Consider the following 23,403-nt stretch of genomic DNA (forward strand, 5'->3'; position numbering starts at 1 on the left):
ACTTTTATTATAAACCACTTACTTAACAAAAGTTAAAATCATTCAAATTTCAGTTTCTGTCATGCATACTACCATGCAAATTATATTTGCCACCAGTTCTGCAAAGTAGCTAACTATTGCATATACTCTTAGTAAGAAAAAAAATTTTTTAATTATATATATATAAATATCAATGTGCTCATTAGTAACTGTACTAATAAATAAGTATAATGTTCTGGTTATAGTTAATAAAACATAATAAAGAAGAAATATCACATTTTTGTTACAAACTAAGAATAATTCATCTAAAATTCTCTTAAAATATGATAATTAAAAAAAAAAAGATACCTATCTAGCTTCCTCTCTTACTTCAATCAGATCAAGAAATTAGGTTTTCTTTTCACTTATTTTCTTATTCCAAAATGTGCATCCAGAAAGGCCTGGTGTCTGGGAGGAGCAAGGCTAAGCCAGCTACATTGTGGAGCAGTCTCCGCACCCTCGTGAGGGCTGAGCGCTTCCGAGGCACCAGGGCATGAAACGGCAGAAGGGTCTACAAATACCGTCATTAGCAAGAGTCATGGAAGGGATTTCCCTAGAATAGGATTTGAATAATGATAAAATGATCCGTGGCACTTCTACTTTGCAATGGCAGATGTGGCTTGGTGGGGGACGGTGTCATCACTAGTCTTAAATGAAAAAGCTTCATTATCTTACTTCATCATGCGCCTTGCAGGTACTCCACTGAAAAAAAGACAAAACAGGAGGCAAAAAATTCAAGCCTCAAGGTAAGCCATTTCAATGTTAAGTATCCACCTTTTTTACTAGCAGATCATAAAACCAGCTAGTTTTATGCAATCATTTATTTTATTTTTTGGCCTCGGAAACTCAAAGCTGTTACCCCAACCCCCAAAAAGCCAGAGGAAGATAACATATAGTAAAACGACAGCAAATTACACAAATCTAAAACACACCTACACTACATTATAGTACTATGTCAGCAGATAACGTAAAAATGGTCTCTTTATAGAATATACGGTCTTTAACTGAAGAACTCCAAAGATGATCAATACTTACGTCTTGATGTTCTCATGGTACACCTTGGTGTCTGATGGCTGGTTATAGAGTGGCTATAAAATAAACCAAACATTTATAAACAAAATGTTGTACACTTGCCTACTAAGAGACAAAGACACACTCCCTACACATCAATGGGAGCTCAGGTAAAGTACTGCTAATGGGTCTACACACAAACACTCAGCCACAACCTCCAGACTTAGCTGGCCTCTCTGAATAACTCTGTCCACCCCATCTGCTAACAATGAAATCCACTGTACCCTTCACTCATAGATTTTTTTTTTTTAACTTTGAAAGACAAAGGAGGATTAAATGCCATTATTACCCTACCAAGATGATTCAAAGAGTTTTCCATTTCTGCTATTACTTCTTCCTCCTTCTACCTCAGTGATTTAACAGCTCCTCGGGCAAAAACATGATCAGGAAAATGCCTCTGCAAAGGTCCCAAGTTTGTGCACATTATTTCAAGCTTATCACCCTTACTGTCCGGCCACAGTACTCTCATCCTGAATCAAGCGACCACACTCCACCTTATCCCAAGAAAAACTGCTTCAAAAAGAGCATTAGACACGAAAAAAATTTTTTACTCACCAGTTCAACTTTTGGGCCAAGACCTTCAAATATTTTATGAGCTTCTTCCGCTTTTTTCTACAGATAAAAATATTATTATATAAGTAAAAATTACTTTACCTAAATGCAAAATTACTTCTAATTCAATAATATTTACCTAAAGACCAATATATAGTCAAACTTATCCTTACTTCCAAATATTCTTCTTTCATATGATAGGCTAAAATACTAATTTTGTTTTCATAACTCCTTCACCAAATCAGTCAAATCTAAACATGTGTTTTGAAAGCAAAACCCAAAGAATTGCTAAGTTCTTAAAAGCAAATAGATATTACTAATAAGATTCCAAGGAGAGGAAGCAGAGATTCACTATTAGAAATGAATCCCTCAAACATGTTTAAAACTTCAACTCTTAATATCTTTAAAGATGATTTAAAAACACAAAATAACATAAAGTTGCCAATCTTTACCATGGTAGGCCAAACTAGTATCTTTGAAGAAAAGCTTATAATGAATATACTCTCTAGTTTTAAGAAAACCTTGGTAATAACAGAGAAAAACTAGTTTGAATTACTCGAAGTATTCATTAGTGAATAAATGTTGAATTATATACTTTTACATGCCTTTTGGGGCTTCCCTCATAGCTCAGTTGGTAAAGAATCTCTCTGTCTTGCAGGAGACCCCAGTTAGATTTCTGGGTCAGGAAGATCCCCTGGAGAAGGAAATGGCAACCCATTCCAGTGTGCTTACCTGGAGAATCCCATGGACAGAGGAGCCTTGCAGGCTACAGTCCATGAGGTCTCAAGAGTCAGACACAACTTAGTGACTAAACCAACACCACCACATGTCTTTTTCAAAAGTTAAATCATCTAGACCAAAGTGCTATCTAGCAGAAATCTACCTTTAATAGACAAATGAAATACAACAAAATTCGACACTCAAGCTGTTTAAGCTGGAATTCTATATCCGGTAACAGTGTCAAGGTTCTCAGCTCTCTCTGCCCAGCAGAGTGCTCAGTGGTCACAAGGGTTCCCTGTCCACTACAGACTCCCACTGTCCACACACTGCAGTAAGGAACTCTCCAGGACTTCTGATGTGAGACATCGTGGGAATGAAATCAAGCAGGATCCCCAAGTGTAAAGAAAGATTTTCCCTTAAACATTCTCCTTTTCCTTTATCAGTCAATCGGTCAAAGATTTACTTAGCATATATTATGTGAAAAGAAGTATGTTTAACCAGTGTAGAAAGCTCAAACTAGTGTAATGTACTTTCTGAACTCCAAGAAACTCAAAATGTTATTGAGATGAAAAATAAACCTATCAAAAATGTCAAATACAAAACTGTAACAACCCATACAATGTGCAGCGTGAACTCTATTTCTATTGACAATTTTAAGGCAGACTTGTTGCCCTTGGTACCATTAACATTTTGGGCCAGATGTCTCTTTCTTATGGGGACTGCCCAGTGCATTATAAGCTACTCAGCAGTACCCCAGTCTCAATCCATTAGATGCCACCAGCACTCCACCCCCCTACAAGTTATAACAATCAAAAAAGCCTACAGTTGAGAACAACTGTTCTCAAAAAGCCAAACGTACATACCAGAAAATTCAAATTTACTAACTATAAGACATGATTAAATAACACACAAATAACATAATCACAGGTCATAAATATGGAAATATCTAGCACCTTCAATGATAATCTCTCTAGATAATCTACCCTTGCCCGTTTTTCAATTTGCCTTCTAGAGGCACTCTACCACTATACAGTCTACAGCCTGTTCTTCAACCAAGAACAAGCTGGCCAAGTGGAACTGTAAACAAATAATACTGGTAAACAAGGGGGAAATTATGTTATGGCAAATATTTACTGGTATCCTATTAATTAAAAGCACTTACCTCTTCAGGATTAATTTTAGAGCTGATATTTAGAAGGTGTTTGCATATTCCAAGATTTAAGTTTTGCAAAATTTTATTAAATATTTGACTTAATGTTGGCTAAACTGCTAAGAACAGATTAACCTATCAATTGTTTGGCAGAAATATTTTAATTTAAAACCTTCACATTTACATAATATAACTTTGTTCTAAATCTACAGATAGAAGTAATTAATGCCTCAAACATACACTGAATATGTTCCATGTGCCAAGCACCTGCTAGACCCTAAGGAAACAATGAATAAGACTGACTTTCTGGTGTGGAGGATGAAGAGTCCTGGAAGGCTTCACAGAGAAAATGATCCTTGCTTTGGGTCCTGAAGTGATTGCACTCGACAGACAAGACAAGCAAGACACAGGGACGCCTGGCACTGGGGCAACATCACAGGGTAAAAAGCACTGTCATCAAGGGGACACTCACACCTGTTCTAGTAGTGCTAAGAAAGGAGTCCAGGCCCGCAGGCTGGCCAGGCAGGCATGTGAGCCCTGCTGAAAAGGCTGGGCTACTTGGGAGAAAGGGGGGAATCAGCAAAAAGTTCTATTTGGAAATCACACTGGAGGTCTCAAATATGAAGGACGGATTAGAAAGAAAAGACTGAAGGAAGGAAACTCAGCACCTATGTGAGGTGATGGGTTAAAATAAGCTAGTGCCAAAGGAGGAAGAGAGAAGCAACTGACCAGACCAACACTCAGGAGGCAGGACTGAGGCTCCTCATTGATTAACCAAATCTGCAGAGTAGCAGAAAGAGAGGAATAGTTTCCAGGACAATGGCCTCAGTGACCAGGGGTTATTGGCACTGAGTACGTTCTCTACTGTCAATCTCTTTCTTCTAGTGAAACTAGTGCCACAGTAACTTGCAAATCATTCAACCAAAGCATTTCTGAAAACTAGACTCCACACCCCTCTTTCAATATGTATTATAACACTGAAATTAGAGCACTGACAAATATTTTTGGGATCTACAACTGGGAAGGGTGACAGCAAATTAAACTATTAAAAATAGCTGAGAAGAGTCTATTTAGAGACTAAATGAATCTTGGCCTCAAGTTTAACTATGATGCAGAGCACTTTTTCTCTCAGTAAGACAGTTTTAAAGCTAACCATCAGCGTGAGCAGTTTTCTGCTTCCCACTAACGTCCTAAATAAAAGAAAGAAGTCGCCTCTCAGATCATGGCCCCAGTCTCTCAAGACATGTTAGGCTGCAACCAGCATGTGCTGCTGACAAACAAGAAGGGGACGACCCCTGTCACCAACCACTGCTCTCTGCCTTCTGTGTCAAAATGAGTAAGGTCATTCAGGAAAAGCAGCACAGATAGGGCGAAGGTCTGACAAAAGGCAGCTGGTGAGGAGAAAGGTTCGGGTCAGGGTCAGGAGTGAGGAAGGCTGCGTGCTCCACTTCCGCCCCCGATGACCTCCACCCTGCCCCCTGGAGACCCTCGCTACCATCTAGGACCGACTGTACAAGCACTACCACAGCAGACAACTAGCAACAGCAGATACAAAAAGAATTTGTTTTTCTGATTTTATTTTTTATTTTTATTACACACTACAAAATACAATGCATGCTACACAATATACTGCATAATCTACTAGCAGGGATAGAAGAGCATGACTGAGTTGTTCTTCATCAACCAGGAAAACGTTTCCTTAATCAATGTTCTCCAAACCCACTGACACATAGTAACGGTTTACTCCAGAGATGCGCCTATATCTTTCCATCAAATACCACTGATATGAATAATGGGCAACCCTTTTTTCCTTGCCCCCGTTACTGAACCTGTGGATGCGTGCGGTGGCCATTTCCGGGATGAACAAGCACACGCCCATGATGGCGATCCCGGGGAGAACCTCGAACCACATCGCGACGCCCTTCTGGAGGCCAAACACTCCCTTCCAGGTCCCTTAAAGGTGACCTGGCTTCGATCTCTTCCGGGTAAGCTCTGCCAAGAATTTGTTTTAAAAGATGATTTCTGTGGTTACTGAGTTAAAAATAATCTTCACTCTAAGTCTAATATTAACACAGATTTCAAGCTAGGTTCTTCTACACAGAATGTGTAACAAGCTGAGTGTATAAATGCTGAAGTGGCAAGAAGAGGTCCAAAAGGAACTTTCCGGCTCTGCTGATGGGCATCGAGGAACACGTACTACACTAACTAACGAAAAAGAGCACACATATATAAATTAAACACAAACCGAATTCTCTGTCACATCCTAGTCAGGCAACCGCAGAACGCACTAACACTGGAACTGTTTATTAAGCCTGTAAGAGAAGGCTAATTAAGCAATTCAATCAATTAATAAATATCACTGGATTCAACATACTTGAAAAGTAACTCATACTAAGAATTCAGTGTTTTATAAAATCCTTTTCCATCATCACCAGCTCTGATCCTTATTTACTTTACCCTTGAGTCACAAATTGACCTGAAGCCAATCAGCCCACAGAAGTGCTTTATTGTTCTAGTGTATTTTATAAAGCAGGAGACTTTCTATAAAAGTCTACCCTCCAGGCATGCCCTGAGGGATCCTCATCACTTATTCCACCCCCTGCCTTTCACCCTCACTGGACTCAGCTTCACGGAGGCTGTTCTATCCAATAAATTTGACTGATTTTGAACCGAGTCAAGAAACTGGTAATTAACCCACATTTCTGCCTCCTGGTGACAATTACCATCATCTTGAGTATTGGGTGTCTGATGACTCAGTTATCCATCTATACACACACATCCATGCACCTGACTCCAAGATCACTCGTGTAAACGCTTACTTAATGACTAGCTCACAGCTGCTTTTCCAAAGCCATTTCCTTTAGGATCTGGGATAATATAGCTGTAGGCTGCCTGTGTAAGATGCACTGATTCTGGTGACTCCACTCACAACAGGGCAAACAACTGAAACAACCACCCCCAAATGCTGCTGACAGTAGCCTTTAGCTGACAAGCCAGTTCTCTAACACGGTACATAAAGCACGAATTCTTCCTTCAACGGGGGCTTCTGGAAGACCCATGATAAGCAGCTCTGTCACAAGGTTCTCTTCACATTAGGGGGAAGTTGGTTTTCCTTTAACTGCTAGTTCCTGGGCTGGATTCTGGTCAAAAACCAACTTCAACATCACAAAATTATTCATAGAATTGAGGTCCAGCTTTCCTAAATTCATGGACACTTTTTAATTATAAGCATGAAGAAATTGTTTTAATAGACCTAAAAAGGCAAAATCTACCTAAAGGTCAGTGGCCTCACACTTTATAACTAAAATTCAAACTATACCCCAACTCTCAGTTCTGAAGCAGATAATGCAAGTCATTCCCACATCCAATGACACATTCTCTACTACAACAGTGTACTTGGCATCAAATGTCCCTTATAAAGTGAAAAACCACAGAATGGCTGCATTGTGTGCTACACACTTACTTAACACTATACAACAGGAGATTTGGCTGATAACATTATACTGTTAAAAATAAGTATTTATACCATATAATATGAATATGAAATATTAATTTAAGACACAACTATCAACTTTTCTTCAGTATGTAAAGAAAAGCACCAAGCTTCAAAATTTAAGAACATTAAAAAATTATAGCAGAAAGCAGGTTTTAATACAGTTAACATTACCACAGAACAGAGACAACTGGAGAAGGTACAGCCCAGTGGTCTTCAAGCCCTGAGCTGCCACGGAATGGCGTGAACTTACCCGGTTTTCATCATAAATAATCTGGACAACACTGCGGTGCTTCTGCTCCACAGGAGGGGGGGACACAGGCTTCTCGGGCTCTGGAGGCTTCGCGGCCTCCTCTTCAAGCTGTTGCTAAGAGACCCAGAAAGGGAGAGTCAGGCATCTGCTGCACGTCAGCCCCACCAGTAATTATTCACCAGAGACAACACATGCTTCTGAGCAACGCTTCGCTGATTCTACAGGGTAATCACTTAACCGACAAGGGTCTAAGGACCCAAAGGCCCTAATGAACCCAACCAGATTTATTTTGACTAATAACTAAACAGCATAAGTCATCTTTTGATAGATAAACCCTTTCGTATTCTGATGAATTTAAAGCAAAATAATAAGGGAATCTAATAGCAAAGATAGATAAGAGATAAGGCCTTCTTCAATGAACAGTGCAAAGAAATAGAGACGAACAATAGAATGGGAAAGACTAGAGATCTCTTCAAGAAAATTGGGAATATCAAGGGAACATTTCATGCCAGGATGGGCATGATAAAAGACAGAAACAGTAAGGACTAACAGAGGCAAAAGAGATTAAAAAGAAGCAGCAAGAGTACACAAAACTATGCAAAATAGGTCTTAATGACCAGGATAACCACGATGGTGTGGTTACTCACCTAGAGCCAGACAACCTGGAGTGTAAAGTGAGCCTTAGGAAGCACTACAACAAACAAAGCTAGTGGAGGTGATGGAATTCCAGCTGAGCTATTTAAAATCCTGAAGCATGATGCTGTTAAAGTGCTGCATTCAATATGCCAGCAAATTTGGAAAACTCAGCAGTGGCCACAGGACTGGAAAAGGTCAGTTTTCATTTCAATCCCAAAGAAGCGCAATGCCAAAGAATGTTCAAACTACTGGACAACTGTGCTCATTTCACATGGTAGCTAGGCTTCAGCAGGATATGAAACGAGAACTTCCAGATGTACAAGCTTGGTTTAGAAAAGGCAGAGGAACCAGAGATCAAATTGCCAATATTCCCTGGATCACAGATAAAGCTAAGGAATTCCAGAAAAACATCTACTTTTGTTTCATTCACTAAGCTAAAGCCTTTGACTGTGTGGATCACAACAAACTGGTAAATTCTTTTAAGAGATGGGAATACCAGACCACCTTACCTGCCTCCTGAGAAACCTATATGTGGGTCAAGAAGCAACAGTTAGAACCTTACATGGAACAAGTGACTGATTCAATATTAGGAAAGGAGTACGACAAGGTTATACACTGTCACCTTGTTTATTTAGCTTATATACAAAGTATATCATGTGAAATGTTGGGCTGGATGAATCACAAGCTGGAATCAAGATTGTTAGAAGAAATATCAATAACCTCACATATGCAGATAATACCATTCTAATGGCAGAAAGTGAAGAGGAACTAAAGAGCCTCTTGATGAAAGTAAAAGAGGAGAGTAAAAAGTTGGCTTAAAACTCAACATTCAAAAAACTAAGATCATGGCATCTGGTCCCACCACTTCTTGGCAAATAGATGGGGAAATAGTAGAAGCAGTGATAGATTTTGTTTTCCTGGGCTCCAAAATTACTGTGGACAGTGACTGCCACCATGAAATTAAAAGACACTTGCTCCCTGGAAGGAGAGCTATGACAGAACCTAGACAGCATATTTAAAAAGCAGAGACATCACTTTGCTGACAAAGGTCTGTATAGTCAGAGCTATGGTTTTTCCAGTAGTCATTATGGATGTGAGAGATGGACCATAAAGAAGTCTTGAGTGTCGAACTGATGCTTTTAAACTGTGATGCTGGAGAAGACTCATAAGTCCCTTGGACGGCAAGGAGATCAAACCAGTCAAATCCAAAGGAAATCAACCCTGAATATTCATTGGAAGGCCTATTGCTGAAGGTGAAGGTCCAATACCTTGGCTACCTGATGCGAAAAGCCGACTCACTGGAAAAGACTCTATGCTGGAAAAAACAAGGCAGGAGGAGAAGGGAGCGGGCAGAGGATGAGAGGGTTAGATAGCATCACTGACTCAATGGACATGAATTTGGGCAAACTCCTGGAGATAGTGAAGGACAAGGAAGCCTGGCGTGCTGCAGTCCATGGAGTTGCAAAGAGTCAGACAAAACTTGGCACCTGAACCACAACTTAAGTACGAGAATCTAAATGTATGAAGGTATTGCATCTGCCTCTATCACAAGGACCCTCTGTGTCCCTGGAATAATGTTGTTCTGCCTTATAGACACACAGTACCTGCTAATGTCTGGCAGAGAGAGCATGGTAGAACACTGAAGGGTTAACCCTTAACTCAGCACAGCACCACCCTCTACCCCACTCCCCCATCAGACTTTATATTCTACAGTGAGGAGGCGGCAAAGTCAAAAGCACATGAATTGCTAGTGTGTGCAGCCACAACACAGGAGGCTGTGTGAACTACTCTGCCCAGGTTTGGCCCTAGGGTCACCCTTTACAAGTAGTTTGATCCAACGACCCTTTCTAGTTCTTACCTCAATCTGGAGCAAGTGTACAAACCCCTCATGTGTGAGGTGGGGATATTCATCCTACCTAACACACAGCTTTCTGAGTGGATTAAAGGACTCAGTATATGTCAAGCACAACTATAAATGGTCAGTGAGTATCACCTACTGAAGTAAGTAGGGACTGAACTTGGTTCACTGCTTTTTGTCTTCCATCACCCCAACTGATACCTAGTAAATGCTCAACAAACAGCTACATGGATATAATATAAAAGGCATTAAGGTAAAGGTGGTAAGTCTACTAAAAGCCCAGTGGAAAAAGATTACCTACATTTCCAAGTAAGACTGAGAGGCAGGTTCCTGATCATGTAAGTCAGACCACACCCAATGAAAGGATAAAAATCCTTCAAGAGGGAAGCTTTGAGTTCCACTTCCACTTTGGAACAGAAAGGACTCATGCAACCTCAAACGATCATTCTCATGTTAATGAGGTCTCCAACCATGCCCTTTTATTCCTTTGCTCAGAAGGCCTTCTTTTAGAATGTCCATTAAGTAGGTATAGAGAAAGAAATAAACAGGTTTCAGGAAATCACATTTTGTTCTTCACAGTTAAGTAGCCCTGGGACAAAACCACAGACAGACACCAGACAAGCTCATAGATTCAAACAGACTGGTGGTTGCAGGGGCAGGCAGAGATGGACCAAATGGGTGAAAGGAGTCAAAAAGTATAAGCTTCCAATTATAAAATAAGTAAGGGATGCAGATGTAAACTATAGTTGACCATAGTTTGGTGACTATACTTAACAACAGTTTATTGTATAGTTGAAAGTTGCTGAGAGAGTAGATGTTAAAAATTCTCATCAAAAGAAAAAAAATCTGTAACCATATGTAGTGAGAGATAGTTAACTAGCTTTACTGTGGAGATCATTTTGCAATATATGTAAATATAAAATCATGATGCTATATAATGTCAATTTTACCCCAATTTTCTTTTAAACTGAGAACTACTAGGAAAAAGAGATAAATCAAAAATCCAGATATCTACTATATTTCTACATCAATACCACAAAGAACACAAAGCCCAGAAATCAGTCCAAACCTGATTTATAACAGAGCTAAAAGTGCAGCTGGAAAAGGATGAACTTTTTAATAAATTAATTTATGGGGGAACAAGTATTGACTTTTATCTTGAGGCAGACATAAAAATTCAACTTCTGGTGGATTAAGAATAATGTGATGAGAAACTATAAAACTTCTTAAAAGATGATAAACTCTTTTAATGATCCCAGGGTAGTCACATACAAAAACTACAGAAATTCTGTTCACCAAAAATGCTGACCTAAATATAAGAGCTAAAACTATAAAACCCAGAGAAGAAAACACAGGTATAAATCCTTGTGACCTTGGATTCGGCAACGAGGATTATGGTTCTTAGATATGACACCAAAGGCACAAGTGATGAAAGAAAAAATAAACTGGACTTCATCACAGTTAAAACTGAAAGCTTTCTGCCCTGGTGTGACTCCACCCTGCTCACCGCCCTCTGCAAGTACACTCACTCACCTCTGCCCACCCTCTCTCCCACCTACAGGTGTGCCCCTGGGGCCCTGGAACCAACTTTCAGTTGTCAACTAAAGACCAACAAAGATGACTTTAAAGTGGATAATGATGAAGATGGGCAGTTATCTTGAGATAGGTCAGTAATACTCAGCTTGGACTCTGTCTCCTTTTCCTCTCTCCAGAGAGGTCAGTTCCAGGGCTGGTGCAAAGGATGAAGAGCACACTGCTAGAGCAGAGGTGGTCCCAACGAAGCAGCCCCGGCCATGCTAATTTGTCCCTGGGGAGCTGAACGCCACCTGTGGTCCAAAAGTGGTTCAGGGCTTGCAGTTATCAGTGGACAGCTCTTAGAAGATGCAGAAGAAGACGACGAAGAGAAGGACGTGAAACTCGAGAGTATATCTGCAAGTGGTAGCAAGGTTCCACAGAAAACAAGCAAAACTTGCTAATGAAAAGGAAGCTGAAGAAAAAGCTCCAGTAAAGAAATCTATACAAGACACTCCAGCCAAAAAGGCACCAGATCAAACCAGAATGGAATAGATTCAAAACCATCAAACATCAGGAACAAAAGTCAAGAATCCTTCAAAACATACAGTAGCCTGCCAGACTCCTCTGTCCATGGGATTTTTCAGGCAACAATACTGGAGTGGGTTGCCATTTCCTTGTCCAGGGGACGTTCCTGACCCAGGGATCAAACCCCTATCTCCTGCATTGCAGGTGGATTCTTTACCGCTTGAGCCATCTGGGAAGCCCTCAAAACACAAACACTCACTCACAAACTTCCTAAAACACCAAAAGGACCTAGTTCTGGAGAAGACGTTAAAGTAAAACTGCAGGCAAGTCTAGGAAAAAGCACAATGAACAGTCCTCATAAATTAAGACAGGGAGAGAGGAAAAGGAGACAGAGTCCAAGCTGAGTATCACTAGCAATTCAGACCAAGTTTTCTACTTTAACCTCAACTCCCTCTCCTGATTTACCCCACCACCACCCACCAGGCTGGAAGCAATCTCACTCCTGCTTCATAAAGCACTTGTGTTTGATGGCTATGATTCAGCAAATCTTATACTTTGCTTTCTATTACTTATTCATTTGATTTACCTCTTTGACCATGTTTTAATCACTTTTATATCTCCTTAGATGCTCAATAAGAATTTGAACGAATCAGAGGAAAAAACAGTTTTGTACATCAACAAACACTATCAGGTTAGTGAAAAGACAACCCACAGAATGAGAGAAAATATTTGCACATCATATATATGAATATTCCGAATATATAAAGAACTCTTACTCAACAATAAAAAGACAACCCAGCTTTAAAAAAAAATGGGCAAAGGATCTGAATAAACAGTTCTCTAAAGAAAATATACAAATGACCAACACGCACATAAAGAGATGTTCATCACTGGTCACTAAGGAAATTAAAATTAAAACCACAATGAGATACCACTTCACATGCACTAGGATAGCTATTTAAAACAGTGAAGAAGAAGAGAGAGGGAAACTCTCCCTCAGACACTGCTAGTGGAATTTAAAATGGCACATTAACTAAAGTTAAAAATATGGAAAGTTCAACACTCTTCTTTAAGGAGACAAACATTCTGAGAATGTACTAAGCAGTAAAATCAAACACTTACTTGTTTTTTTTTCAGTTTAAGGATCTGCTGCTCTACTTTCGCAATTTCTCGATCTACACGATCCATACTCTGTATTAACTCTTCCTTTGAAAGTTTTGAAGGTGAAGCATTTTGATCATCCCCACATGGTTGCCCAGAAATTGGAGAGGAAGGAGCTTCATGTTTGACTCCAAATGCCGGGTCCTTTAAAGAAGAAAATCAAGAACAAATGGTTTCTCACTAAAGATCAATGTCAGCATCAAGAGTCTCTTAATGGGGACTTCCCTGATGGTCCAGTGGCTACGACTCTGGCTCTCAATGCAGGGGGCCCGGGTTCAATCTCTGGTCGGGGAACTAGATCCCACATACCACAACTAGAAGATCTCACGTGCTGCCACTAAGACCCAGTGCAGGCAAACAAATACATAAAAGAGATAAAAATATTTTTAAAAAAGCACAATGGGTTCATTAAAAAAAGATTCTCTTAACTGAAAAAAAGTGCATTTTAAAACTTAGCAAAGCCATGTGTGCTCCCTTTCTACACAGTAGCCTATAGTAGCAAGTTTCTCCCTTCTTCCCAGCCACCCTCCCTCTCTCTCACACACACACACTCACACACCACCGATGTTCACAGTTCAGACATATCACTGAAGATCCTAAAAGCTATACGGATTGAGGTGGTTAAGCGGCCAACCAGCCTTTATTACGATACTGAGACGTACAGAGAATTTCTGCAGAAATAATGATGCAATCACAACAAAGGAAGATGCCAATTCCTCAGCCATTTTGTTGTAATGTCACTCCAAAACGTCTGAACACACGCACTCTGTGTGCCCACCCAACTTAACAGCTACAAATGGCCATTCCTATCAAAAGGTTTCAGGCTTTCCAAGGGCTAATACTGATGTACAGAAGTCTGGGGAATGACCTAGAACTTTTGTTGCTTTGATCACCCTCAATAAAGAGCAACTAAGCCTGCCCGCCTCACAGAACATGTAACATCTCTCCAGCCAAATGCACCTCCTCACTCCAGCTCCATACTGAGCAGGGACTACAGTAGACTGAAGCCCTCCACCCAAAACCTACCACCCTGCCAATACACGCATGCACACTCGCACAGCCTACTCATCCCCAGTACAAGGTGAAGATGTGAGCAATACTGCAAAGCATATGAATTTCAGATTAAGACACTGGTTCTCTTTAGGCTGTAAGAAGTCTAGAATAAGCACAGTTCATAAGACCAGAGGGCCCTCAATGTATTAAACAACAACTAAGTAACTGTGAGAAATCAATAGCTCTAACCAAGAATGCACTTAAATATGTCCAGATAGTTGTTCCAAAACACCACAGAACAGAGATTAACTAAAACATAACATGTATATTCCTGAAAAATCTGATATTATGTAACATAATATAGCTAAATTAAGGCTTCTGGGGAAAATGGAATTATAGTTATTAAAACCTGTAAACTTTGCAAGCAGAGCATTAACAAAACAGCAATTCTAATAAAATAGTACTGTCAAAGCTCCAATACCATTTGCATTCAGACTACAGTCAATCCTTTGATAACTGTAAACCCTGTAGTTTATGCTTCCTCTGTTAATCCTTCAGGTCATTTGCTTCCAGTTCAAAATAGCACACTTCATCATAATGTTAATAAAAATCAGATTTGCAGTATAAAGACTTTGCTGTTGTTTAGTCACTAAGTCATATCTGACGCTTTGCAACCCCATGGACTGTAGCCCACCAGGCTCCTCTGTCCATGGGATTCTCCAGGCAAGGATACTGGAGTAGGTTGCCATTTCCTTCTCCAGGAGATGTTCCTGACCCAGGGATCGAACTCATGTCTCCTGAACTGGCAGGCAGATTAACCTTTAAAAACATAAAAGGACAGGAAAAAAGGTCTCACAGTTTCTTTTCAACATTCCAATCTTCATTAATTAGTTTAACACTGAAAAGCAGAGCAGTTCTTGAATTAACTAAGCTAGCTACTACCTGCACTAAATGAAAACCACTGATAGATGCAGACTTTTCAAATCTTTTAAGGTCTTCATCTATCTAGAAGGCTAATTCTTAATTATGAAAGCTTGACCTTGAGAGCTCTAAAACATTCATGTCCAACAATCATTCACCATGGATTTCCATGTTACATTAACATCATTCTCTTACATATGCATATGAGATCATTTGTGTTACAAACACATGTAATACCAAAACAGATTACATTTCGACTCGGCAGATTTTGAAAATGCTCCTCAGGTGATCTGTCTGACCTGTGCCCTAACAACTACTATTACAGATCAATATTTCCCACTGACTTCATCTCTAGTTAAATATTTAACAAAAAATAAATTCCTGTTTACAGTGCCTATCATCTGACAGGCACTAGGCAGAAAGGTAAACAAAACAGGCTTGCCATCAAGGAGTTTATAATTTTGTGCTGGGACATTCTGTTAGCTATTTGAGGGGGGGGAGTTAAATTTCTATCCCACATATCACAACGAAAGCCAAATAATAATATTTATATGAGATTTATTAACGAATCACAAGTAGCCTCAAACAAAAGGTATTCATATTATACTGAGTACAGGAAAGTCAACAGCAAAAGACATTAAAAAAAGATTGATGAATCAAAATAAAGAACAATTTTCTCTTTAACAAAATAGGAATAAATTTACAAGGCAAACAGGAAAAATAATTTGCAAAACGTGAACTCTAACAACTCAACATAAAATAAAAAACACATCAACAGAAAACTAGGCAACAGATATGAAAAGCAATTCGTAAAACAGGAAAAAAGGAAAAACAAATAAAAAATGTTAAATTTTAATAACAAGCAAATAAATGCAAGTTAAAAATTTATCATACTAACAATGATCTTTTTAAAGACAGTAAATATGTGGTGTCAGTACAGACACACAGCTACTGGGTGCCCTTACATCATGCTGTCAGCAGCAAGAACTGGTTTTCCACCTTTTCAGGGCAAACTGGATACACCCAGGAATACCTTGAAATACACTAACAGGAATTTACCTTAAGGAAGTAAATAAGAATGTAAACCAAAAAAATAAACCTAGGGAATTCCCTGGTGGCCCAGTGGCTAGGCCTCCACACTTTCTCTGCTGAGGGTACAGGTTTGATTTCCTGGTTGGGGAACTAAGATACCACAAGCTGCACACAAAAAAGAAACGAACAAACAAAAAATCAAGCTAAGAAAAATATGTCATTATTCTAATGAACAAGCAGGTAACCTACATGTGTGACAAGTAAGTTATTTTATATCCATATATGGAGTATGACTGAAAATACAACTGTAAACTTAAGGACACAAAATGAACGCAGAACGTATTTAAGCAAAAATAAAGTCATACACAAAGCACAAAATAAGCACAATAAAATATGCACAATTATTAACGACAAACTGGTGAGACAAACTTTTTCCTTCAAGCTTATCCAATTTCATTCTTCTATAAGTGAAGAAAAAACCAACAAATGCTAACCCTTTCAAAATCCCAACTTCTAAAATAAAAGGAAAGTCATGACTTACACCTTAGGCAGGAAAGAAACAGGACTAGGAATCAGAGGTCATTAGTTTTCATTTCAACTCAGGAAACACTACATAGGTCACTTAGTTTTTCTTAACATCTGTCTTCTCTACTATAAAATGGAAATTAGCTATACTCTCATCTAATACAAATGGATGAAGTTTTAAGCTCTCTGCCAAAAAAAAAATCTATAGCTATAAATTACATTTGTGTTCATTTATTCAGCCTTGCAAGAAGACCTTTATTCACTTCTTTCTTTCCTTCTTTGTTAAATGCTGCAAACATTCCTTATAAACCCACAGACTGTAATACCGACATGGTGAAGTGGGTCCCAATATTCCTAGAAGCTTAGTTCATTTCTAGCTCATCACAAAGAGCTTTACCCACCCAACTTACTATTTTTAAAATTTCAAACTTACATAAGAGTTGAGAGACTAGTATAATGGATTCAATTACCCTTCATCTAGCTTCACTAATTGTAACATTTTGCTGTATTTGCTTTATCTCTCTGTATACATATACATATACCTACCTTTTTTTCCCAGTTGATCTATTTGAGAATAAAGTGCAAACATATTTATTGTTTTTTTTTTTTTATTTAAATCACTATTCACTCCATAAAAACTCAAAGAAAATGTGTGGGTATTCAGTTATCTGATATCAGGGTGGAAAGGGCCACTAGCCCTAAAGGTAAACAAACATTTTTGGAAAGAGATTTAAGAACAAAAAAGCAAAGATAAAGAGATATTAATATATGATAGTAAAAGGGTTAATACTTTCTGTTAAAAAAGCATTTTAATGAATTAGTTTATTCTTTGTAAAACAAATATTTATTCTGTACCTACTAAGTGCCAGGTAATTCCTGATCTGAAGATCTAATGACAAGCAAGATAGTTAAATACAATAAACTGAAAAGTATAATACAGAAACATGCACGTCACCAAAGAAAGTCAAGTAACAATAAACAAAAAAGGAAAAGAGGTATGATCTTAATAGAACATGCTCATAAACCCACAACACATATTGTTTGAAATATCCTGAGATCACTGGAAGGACTGATGTAGAAGCTGAAACTCCAATACTTTGGCCACCTGATGCGAAGAGCTGACTCATTTGAAAACAGCCTGATGCTGGGAAAGATTGAGGGCAGGAGGAGAAGGGGACAACCGAGGATAAGATGGTTGGATGGCATCACCGACTCAATAGACATGGGTCTGGGTGGACTCCAGGAGTTGGTGATGGACAGGGAAGCCTGGCGTGCTACAGTTCATGGGGTCACAAAGAGTCGGACACGACTGAGTGAACTGAACTGAACTGATTGCTGCTGTTTAGCCACTCAGTCATGTCCAACTCTTTTGCAACCCCATGAACTATAGCCCACCAGGATCCTCTGCCCATAGCATTTCCCAGGCAAGAATCCTGGAGTGGGTTGCCATTTCTTTTTCCAGGGGATCTTTTCCCAACCCAGAGATCGAACTGGCATCTCCTGAATTAGAAGGATTCTTTACCACTGAGCTACTGTCTGGAAGCCCGTCATGAGATTATAGCTCATATTAAAAGTAGTTATCGCTAAGAGAATAAAAATTTTTCTTCACAAAAATTATAAGCATAGTTAAACCTTACCTAAAACATGTCTTCTCCCATGTAGTAAGTTAATAAACTGCAACTGAATTTAAGGGGATTATTTAAAATTCAATTTAAAAGAACTGTGACAGTCTTGAGTAGCTCTGACTACATTTTACAGCCCAGCAAACCAGTACAAAATGCTTGAGAGTCATTCAACAGCAATTTTTCTTTACAGCAGTCCTCAGATTGTTTCTCATTTACCAAAAAGTCAAAAGTACTGACTTTAAAGTCTGGAGTATTAAGTCTGTGGCTTTTTAGTTTTGTTTAAACAAAATTTTTACTTTCCCACAGCACTAACCTTTGGTGAATGGAATAACTGGTCTTTCTTTTAGGCACTGTGCCTGAATATGGCTAAATACACATTTCAGACCGACAACTCCACAGGGTAAGAGAACAAATATTTACCTTCTTAGCATCTGCAGAAGACCTCAACCCTTCTGGCAATGTATGCACTAAAGGTAAGACCGCAGCGCTGACCCGCTGGAAATGGGAATCAGAAAGCTGCTCCAGACGCGGTCTCTTGGAGTCCAGCGAATCATGATCCCCTGGGGAAGGGCCTGGGTGAAACTGCTCATATCCAGTTCTCCTCTCTTGAGGCCTAACACACACAGAGAAAAGAATCACTCAAAAATGTTTAAGTAATGTACAACTTCCTGCTAATACCCCTGGTTGAACTTTGAAATGAATGAGCAGTTACACTTACTTTCAAAATGAAACCACCCCTACCCCAGGAGAACACATACCTCACCATTAAGTCCTATTAAAGTTCTGATTCTAACAGAAAAGTTTCTTCTTTTCTACTAGAAAAGGGGAGGTAGGAGTAGAGGTGGTAAAGTAGCAAAAGATGCAATAGAAGATTCAACTTGCAGAAAATTTAAAAGGTGCTAAAGAATATCCATAAAATAATTATTTTTAAACCCATGCCATAACAACTGAAGTAATATAATCTAGACTAGAAGAGCCACCCTTTTCAATCAATAATAAAAGCAAGCAGGGAAAAAGAAAAAAAAATCTTTCAGCAACTGCCACATGGAAAAGATAAATGCCTTGAGTTGTGAGGTATTATCAAGACTTAAAAACAAGTGTCTTGAGTGGGAATACAATACTGCTTTGAACACATAATTCTGACCCCCAAAACATGCTTTCTGTCTAACTTCCCCAAGTACCTAAGTATCTTGAAGGTCAGGATTCTGGTTTCAATTTCCTTACACGATATACTGTACAGAGTATTTACAAAGTATTTCCAGACGTGACATTTTACTTGTGGCCAAGGTTTAAATTAACATCTCACAAAACAACTTTTCATTTTGAAGTTAATCATGGGGTTTTGTTTTTAGTATAGGTGATAAAACAAACCCTGAGGTTGATAATTTCATAATACTTGAAAAATCTGAAATCTCATTCAAGACATAAGATCCCATTGTCTCCTTAAAATTCACAATGATATCACAAAAAATACTGCAATAGAAAGTTTCAGGAATAAGACAAGGATGAGTTTTAGCCACTTGTATTCAATATCATATTGGGAGCTCTTATCAGAATATTAGGCAAGAAAAATAAAGAAGCATCCGAATTGAAAAGGAAGAAGTAAAGTATTTCTATTCACAAATGATATGATCTCATATGTGGAAAACTCTCAAGAAACCACAAAAAATGTTAGAGCTAATAAATGAATAGGGTGAAATTATGAGATTAAAAAAAATCAACATGTAAAAATCAGCTGTATTTCTATATGTTGACAATGAATAATCTGGAAATGAAATTAAGAAAACAATTCCCCACCAAAAAAAATTCCATTTATAATAGCATCCAAAAGAATAAAACAGGAATGAATTACACCACAGAGGCCCAAGACTTACACACTGAAAAATCACAAAACATTGCTGAAAGAAATTATGGAAAATTTAAATAGTAAGACATCCCACTTTCATGCACTGAAAGACAATATTGTTAAGATAACAATACTACACAAAGCTAAGTACACATTCAACATAATCTCCAGCAAAATCCCAACAGAGTTTTTTTGAGACATTAAAAAAAAAAACATAAAATTCATGGAGATGGGAATTCCCTAGTGGTCTAGTCGTTGACTCAGTGTTTTCACTGTCATGGGCCCGGGTTGGATCCCCGGTCAGGGAACTAAGATCCCACAAGACAGCTGGCGCAGAAAAAAAAAAATTCATGTGAAATTTCAAGGGATTGCAAACAGCCAAAACAACTGTAGAAAAAATATAAAGTTGGAGAACTCACACTTTGCAATTTCAAAGTTCACTACAAATATACAATAATCAAGAGCATGGTACAGCCAGAAGGGCAGACCTACAGACCAACAGAATACAACTAAGAGCCTAGAAATAAACTCTCACATCTCAGTCAGCCTCACCAAGGCTGTTGAGACTCTCCCACAGGGCAAGGACAATCTCTGCAACAAACAGTGCTGGAGAACGGAATTTCCACACACACAACAATGAAGTTGGACTCATAATGGATTAAAAATCCAAAACTTAAAAACTCCTAGAAACAAAATATAGGGAAAATCTCCTGACCTTGGACTTAGTAGTGAATTCCTGGATATCACACCAAAGGTAAGGCAACAAAAGAAAAATGTAGATAATTGGACTTCATCAAAATAAAAAATTTTAGTACATCAAAGAACACTATCATGAGAATGAAAAGACAAACCACAGAGTGGGAGGAGATATTTGAAAATCATGCATTTGATAAGGCTGCAGTATCCTGTCTGATGCCCACATTCCTTCTCCCCAGCGCTCTGACACATTCTCCCTGCTTCAGTCTATGCACCTCAAATCCACCCTCCACAGAGCAGCCAGGGGCAATCAGATAAAGGCCATGCTCCTGGATGCAGCACTGAGAACCAAGGCTGCTACTGGCCTACTTGGAGATTTTGTGTGGAACTTCTATAAGCAAATGCAACCCTCTGGGACCCCTAGCTGCGTCCCCCCAACTGGGCACCGCTGTTCAGGACACAATCCACAAAAGCTAACTTCCAAGGATCACATTTTACCTCCAGCCACTCTGCCTGGGAGACTGACCAAAGCCAGTGGGTGAGGTGTACTCACAGCTGGAGGAGAACTCCAGGAAGCCAGGGCACAGGACAATAAGAAAAACAGAGTATTGAAAGCTCTCACTCCATCAAGAAATCAAACTATTCCCCATTTCAGCTTGCCAATTCTTTTTACAACAAAACTACTCATGCATAAATAAATACATAATTTACCATTTAAAATTTCAGAAAAAAATTTAAATGAACTATGAAAATCTTGGTGAAAACAAATACAATTTTATACTGGGAGTTAAGCATGAAATACGCATCTTTAAGAAAGTACTTACCTTTTAAAAACTAATACTGTATGATGGCGTGGCCACTTTGTACACAGTCTGGTAGTTTCCCAAATGGCAAACAAAAGGGGCCAGCACCTAATCCAGCAGTCCCACTCCTAGTATGTGACCAAGAACTTCCCAGGTGGTGCTAGTGGTAAAGAACCTGCCTGCCACCGCAGATGACGACGCAGACAGGGGTTTGATCCCTGGGTGGGGAAAATCCCCTATCCACCCCAGGATTCTTGCCTGGAGAATCCCATGGACAGAGGAGGCTGGTGGGCTACAGTCCATGAGGTCACAAAGAGTCAGACACGACTGAAGCATGCACATGGAGTATAAAGGGGTATATGCTGTTGCTGCTAAGTCGCTTCAGTCGTGTCTGACTGTGTGCGACCCCATAGACGGCAGTCCACCAGGCTCCCCCGTCCCTGGGATTCTCCAGGCAAGAACACTGGAGTGGGTTGCCATTTCCTTCTCCAATGCATGCAAGTGAAAAGTGAAAGTGAAGTCCCTCAGTCGTGTCCAACTCCTAGCGACCCCGCGGACTACCAGGCTCCTCCATCCATGGGATTTTCCAGTCAAGAGTACTGGAGTGGGGTGCCACTGCCTTCTCCAAAGGGGTATATAGACAGCCACAGAAAAATCTGTGCTTGGATGTTCACAGTAATAGTATTCACAACAGTCACAAAGTACAAACAACTCAAATAGCTATCAACTGATGAACAGAAAAATAAAATGTAGTACTTCCAAACCAACAACAACAAAAAAACACCCCACCAGATTTCACACTAAACTATCTCTGCAGACTCTTAAATTTAAAATTTCCTACATTTTACTGACTTTCATCATCTCTTAGTACCATCTTTAAATAGCTTTAAAGCAAAATTATCAAATGGATTTTTTATTGTAATAAACCTTCACTTAGGGGTAATATAAAGTTCATAGTTATTTAAAATACTGGCCCATGAAGATCAATCAGAATTATAATTTATTGTGTTTATTCCCAGCTGAGGGAGACTCTTGTCCAAAGCAAAATTAATTTCACTTAAATTTTAAAATGTATAAATATGAGTTGACCTCTGAATTTGATTCTCTGAAATTCTCTTTTACAGTATCAGAGAAATCTGATTCTCTGATTCTCTTTTATAGTATCTGAAACTACCTCAGTTGTTCTGTACCTACTTAATTAAACATCCAAATACTTTAGATGTTGTGTGTTAGTCGCTCAGTCATGTTCGACTCTTTGCAACCCCACAGACTGTAGCCCACCAGGCTTCTCTGTCCATGGAATTCTCCAGGCAAGAATACTGGAGTGGATTTCGACTCCCTTCTGGGCTAATTTTTCCAGTGAAATCTAGAAAACATGATGAATGATATTCACACAGAAATAACTCTTTTTGTGAGTGCTGTGTTTATAAAATAATAAACATTTGCTAACAAAAAAATTCCAGGAATATATTAACAGAACTAAGTAGCAAATCACCCCAAATCCCACCACATAGCAATAGCTGTAATCAGGGGTGAGTTTCATTACCAGACATCCTTTATTTCTACATACGGATGTATGGACATACAGGTTAAAATAAAACAGAAGAATCACATACAGTGTTTTTTAAATACAGAATATTTGATTTATTTTTATACAGATACATATATGAGAAAAAATGAAATAAGGTTTAAAAATGGAAGGAATTACTACATTCCAGTTAAATACTCCTTTACTGCAAGAAATCAGTTCCTTAAAAATTCTTTCTAAAGGGTGAAAGTGAAAAGGGTAAGGAAAATAATTATGAAAAGCACTGAGAAGAATTTCTTTTAACCTGTTTTCCTTTTTAGAAGTCATCAAATCACTCCAGGCACACTTTTCAAATGCATATCTTTAAACATTCTCCCAATACTTATCGTATCTCTGATTTGGGGCACTTATATTATTTTACTTTGTCAAAATTTAGTACTAACATCCGCTAAGGAACCATGATTCCATGATTCCTGGAGATG

General features: G+C 38.8%; 2 protein-coding genes across 24 annotated transcripts in view; both read right to left on the reverse strand.

Moving 5' to 3' along the window:
• Positions 1–23,403, reverse strand: part of NCOR1 (nuclear receptor corepressor 1) — a 115,222-nt gene that overhangs the window by 69,294 nt on the left and 22,525 nt on the right. For 18 of the 23 annotated variants that reach the window (XM_025278962.3, XM_044939185.2, XM_025278959.3 and 15 more), the window contains 6 exons: positions 18,469–18,661; positions 12,914–13,096; positions 7,258–7,371; positions 1,645–1,701; positions 1,054–1,106; positions 694–720 (listed from right to left, as the gene is read on the reverse strand). In XM_025278962.3, coding sequence (XP_025134747.2) covers positions 694–720; positions 1,054–1,106; positions 1,645–1,701; positions 7,258–7,371; positions 12,914–13,096; positions 18,469–18,661 — 627 coding nt within the window. The remainder of the gene's footprint in view (positions 1–693; positions 721–1,053; positions 1,107–1,644; positions 1,702–7,257; positions 7,372–12,913; positions 13,097–18,468; positions 18,662–23,403) is intronic. The other 5 variants (XM_044939198.2, XM_044939196.2, XM_044939201.2 and 2 more) reach the window with 1 other exon arrangement.
• On the reverse strand, positions 5,097–7,251 carry LOC102399339 (NADH dehydrogenase [ubiquinone] 1 alpha subcomplex subunit 1-like). Its single transcript, XM_044939222.2, has one exon. It carries the CDS (start codon positions 5,421–5,423, stop codon positions 5,211–5,213), a length of 213 nt encoding a protein of 70 aa, XP_044795157.2. The 5' UTR covers positions 5,424–7,251; the 3' UTR covers positions 5,097–5,210.

Source organism: Bubalus bubalis, chromosome 3 (assembly GCF_019923935.1).
Source record: "Bubalus bubalis isolate 160015118507 breed Murrah chromosome 3, NDDB_SH_1, whole genome shotgun sequence".
Classification (NCBI taxonomy): Eukaryota; Metazoa; Chordata; class Mammalia; order Artiodactyla; family Bovidae; genus Bubalus; species Bubalus bubalis.

Bases quoted from the DNA above. Each gene is read 5' to 3' on its own strand.
- LOC102399339 (XM_044939222.2), bottom strand. From the start codon at position 5,423: ATGTGGTTCGAGGTTCTCCCCGGGATCGCCATCATGGGCGTGTGCTTG.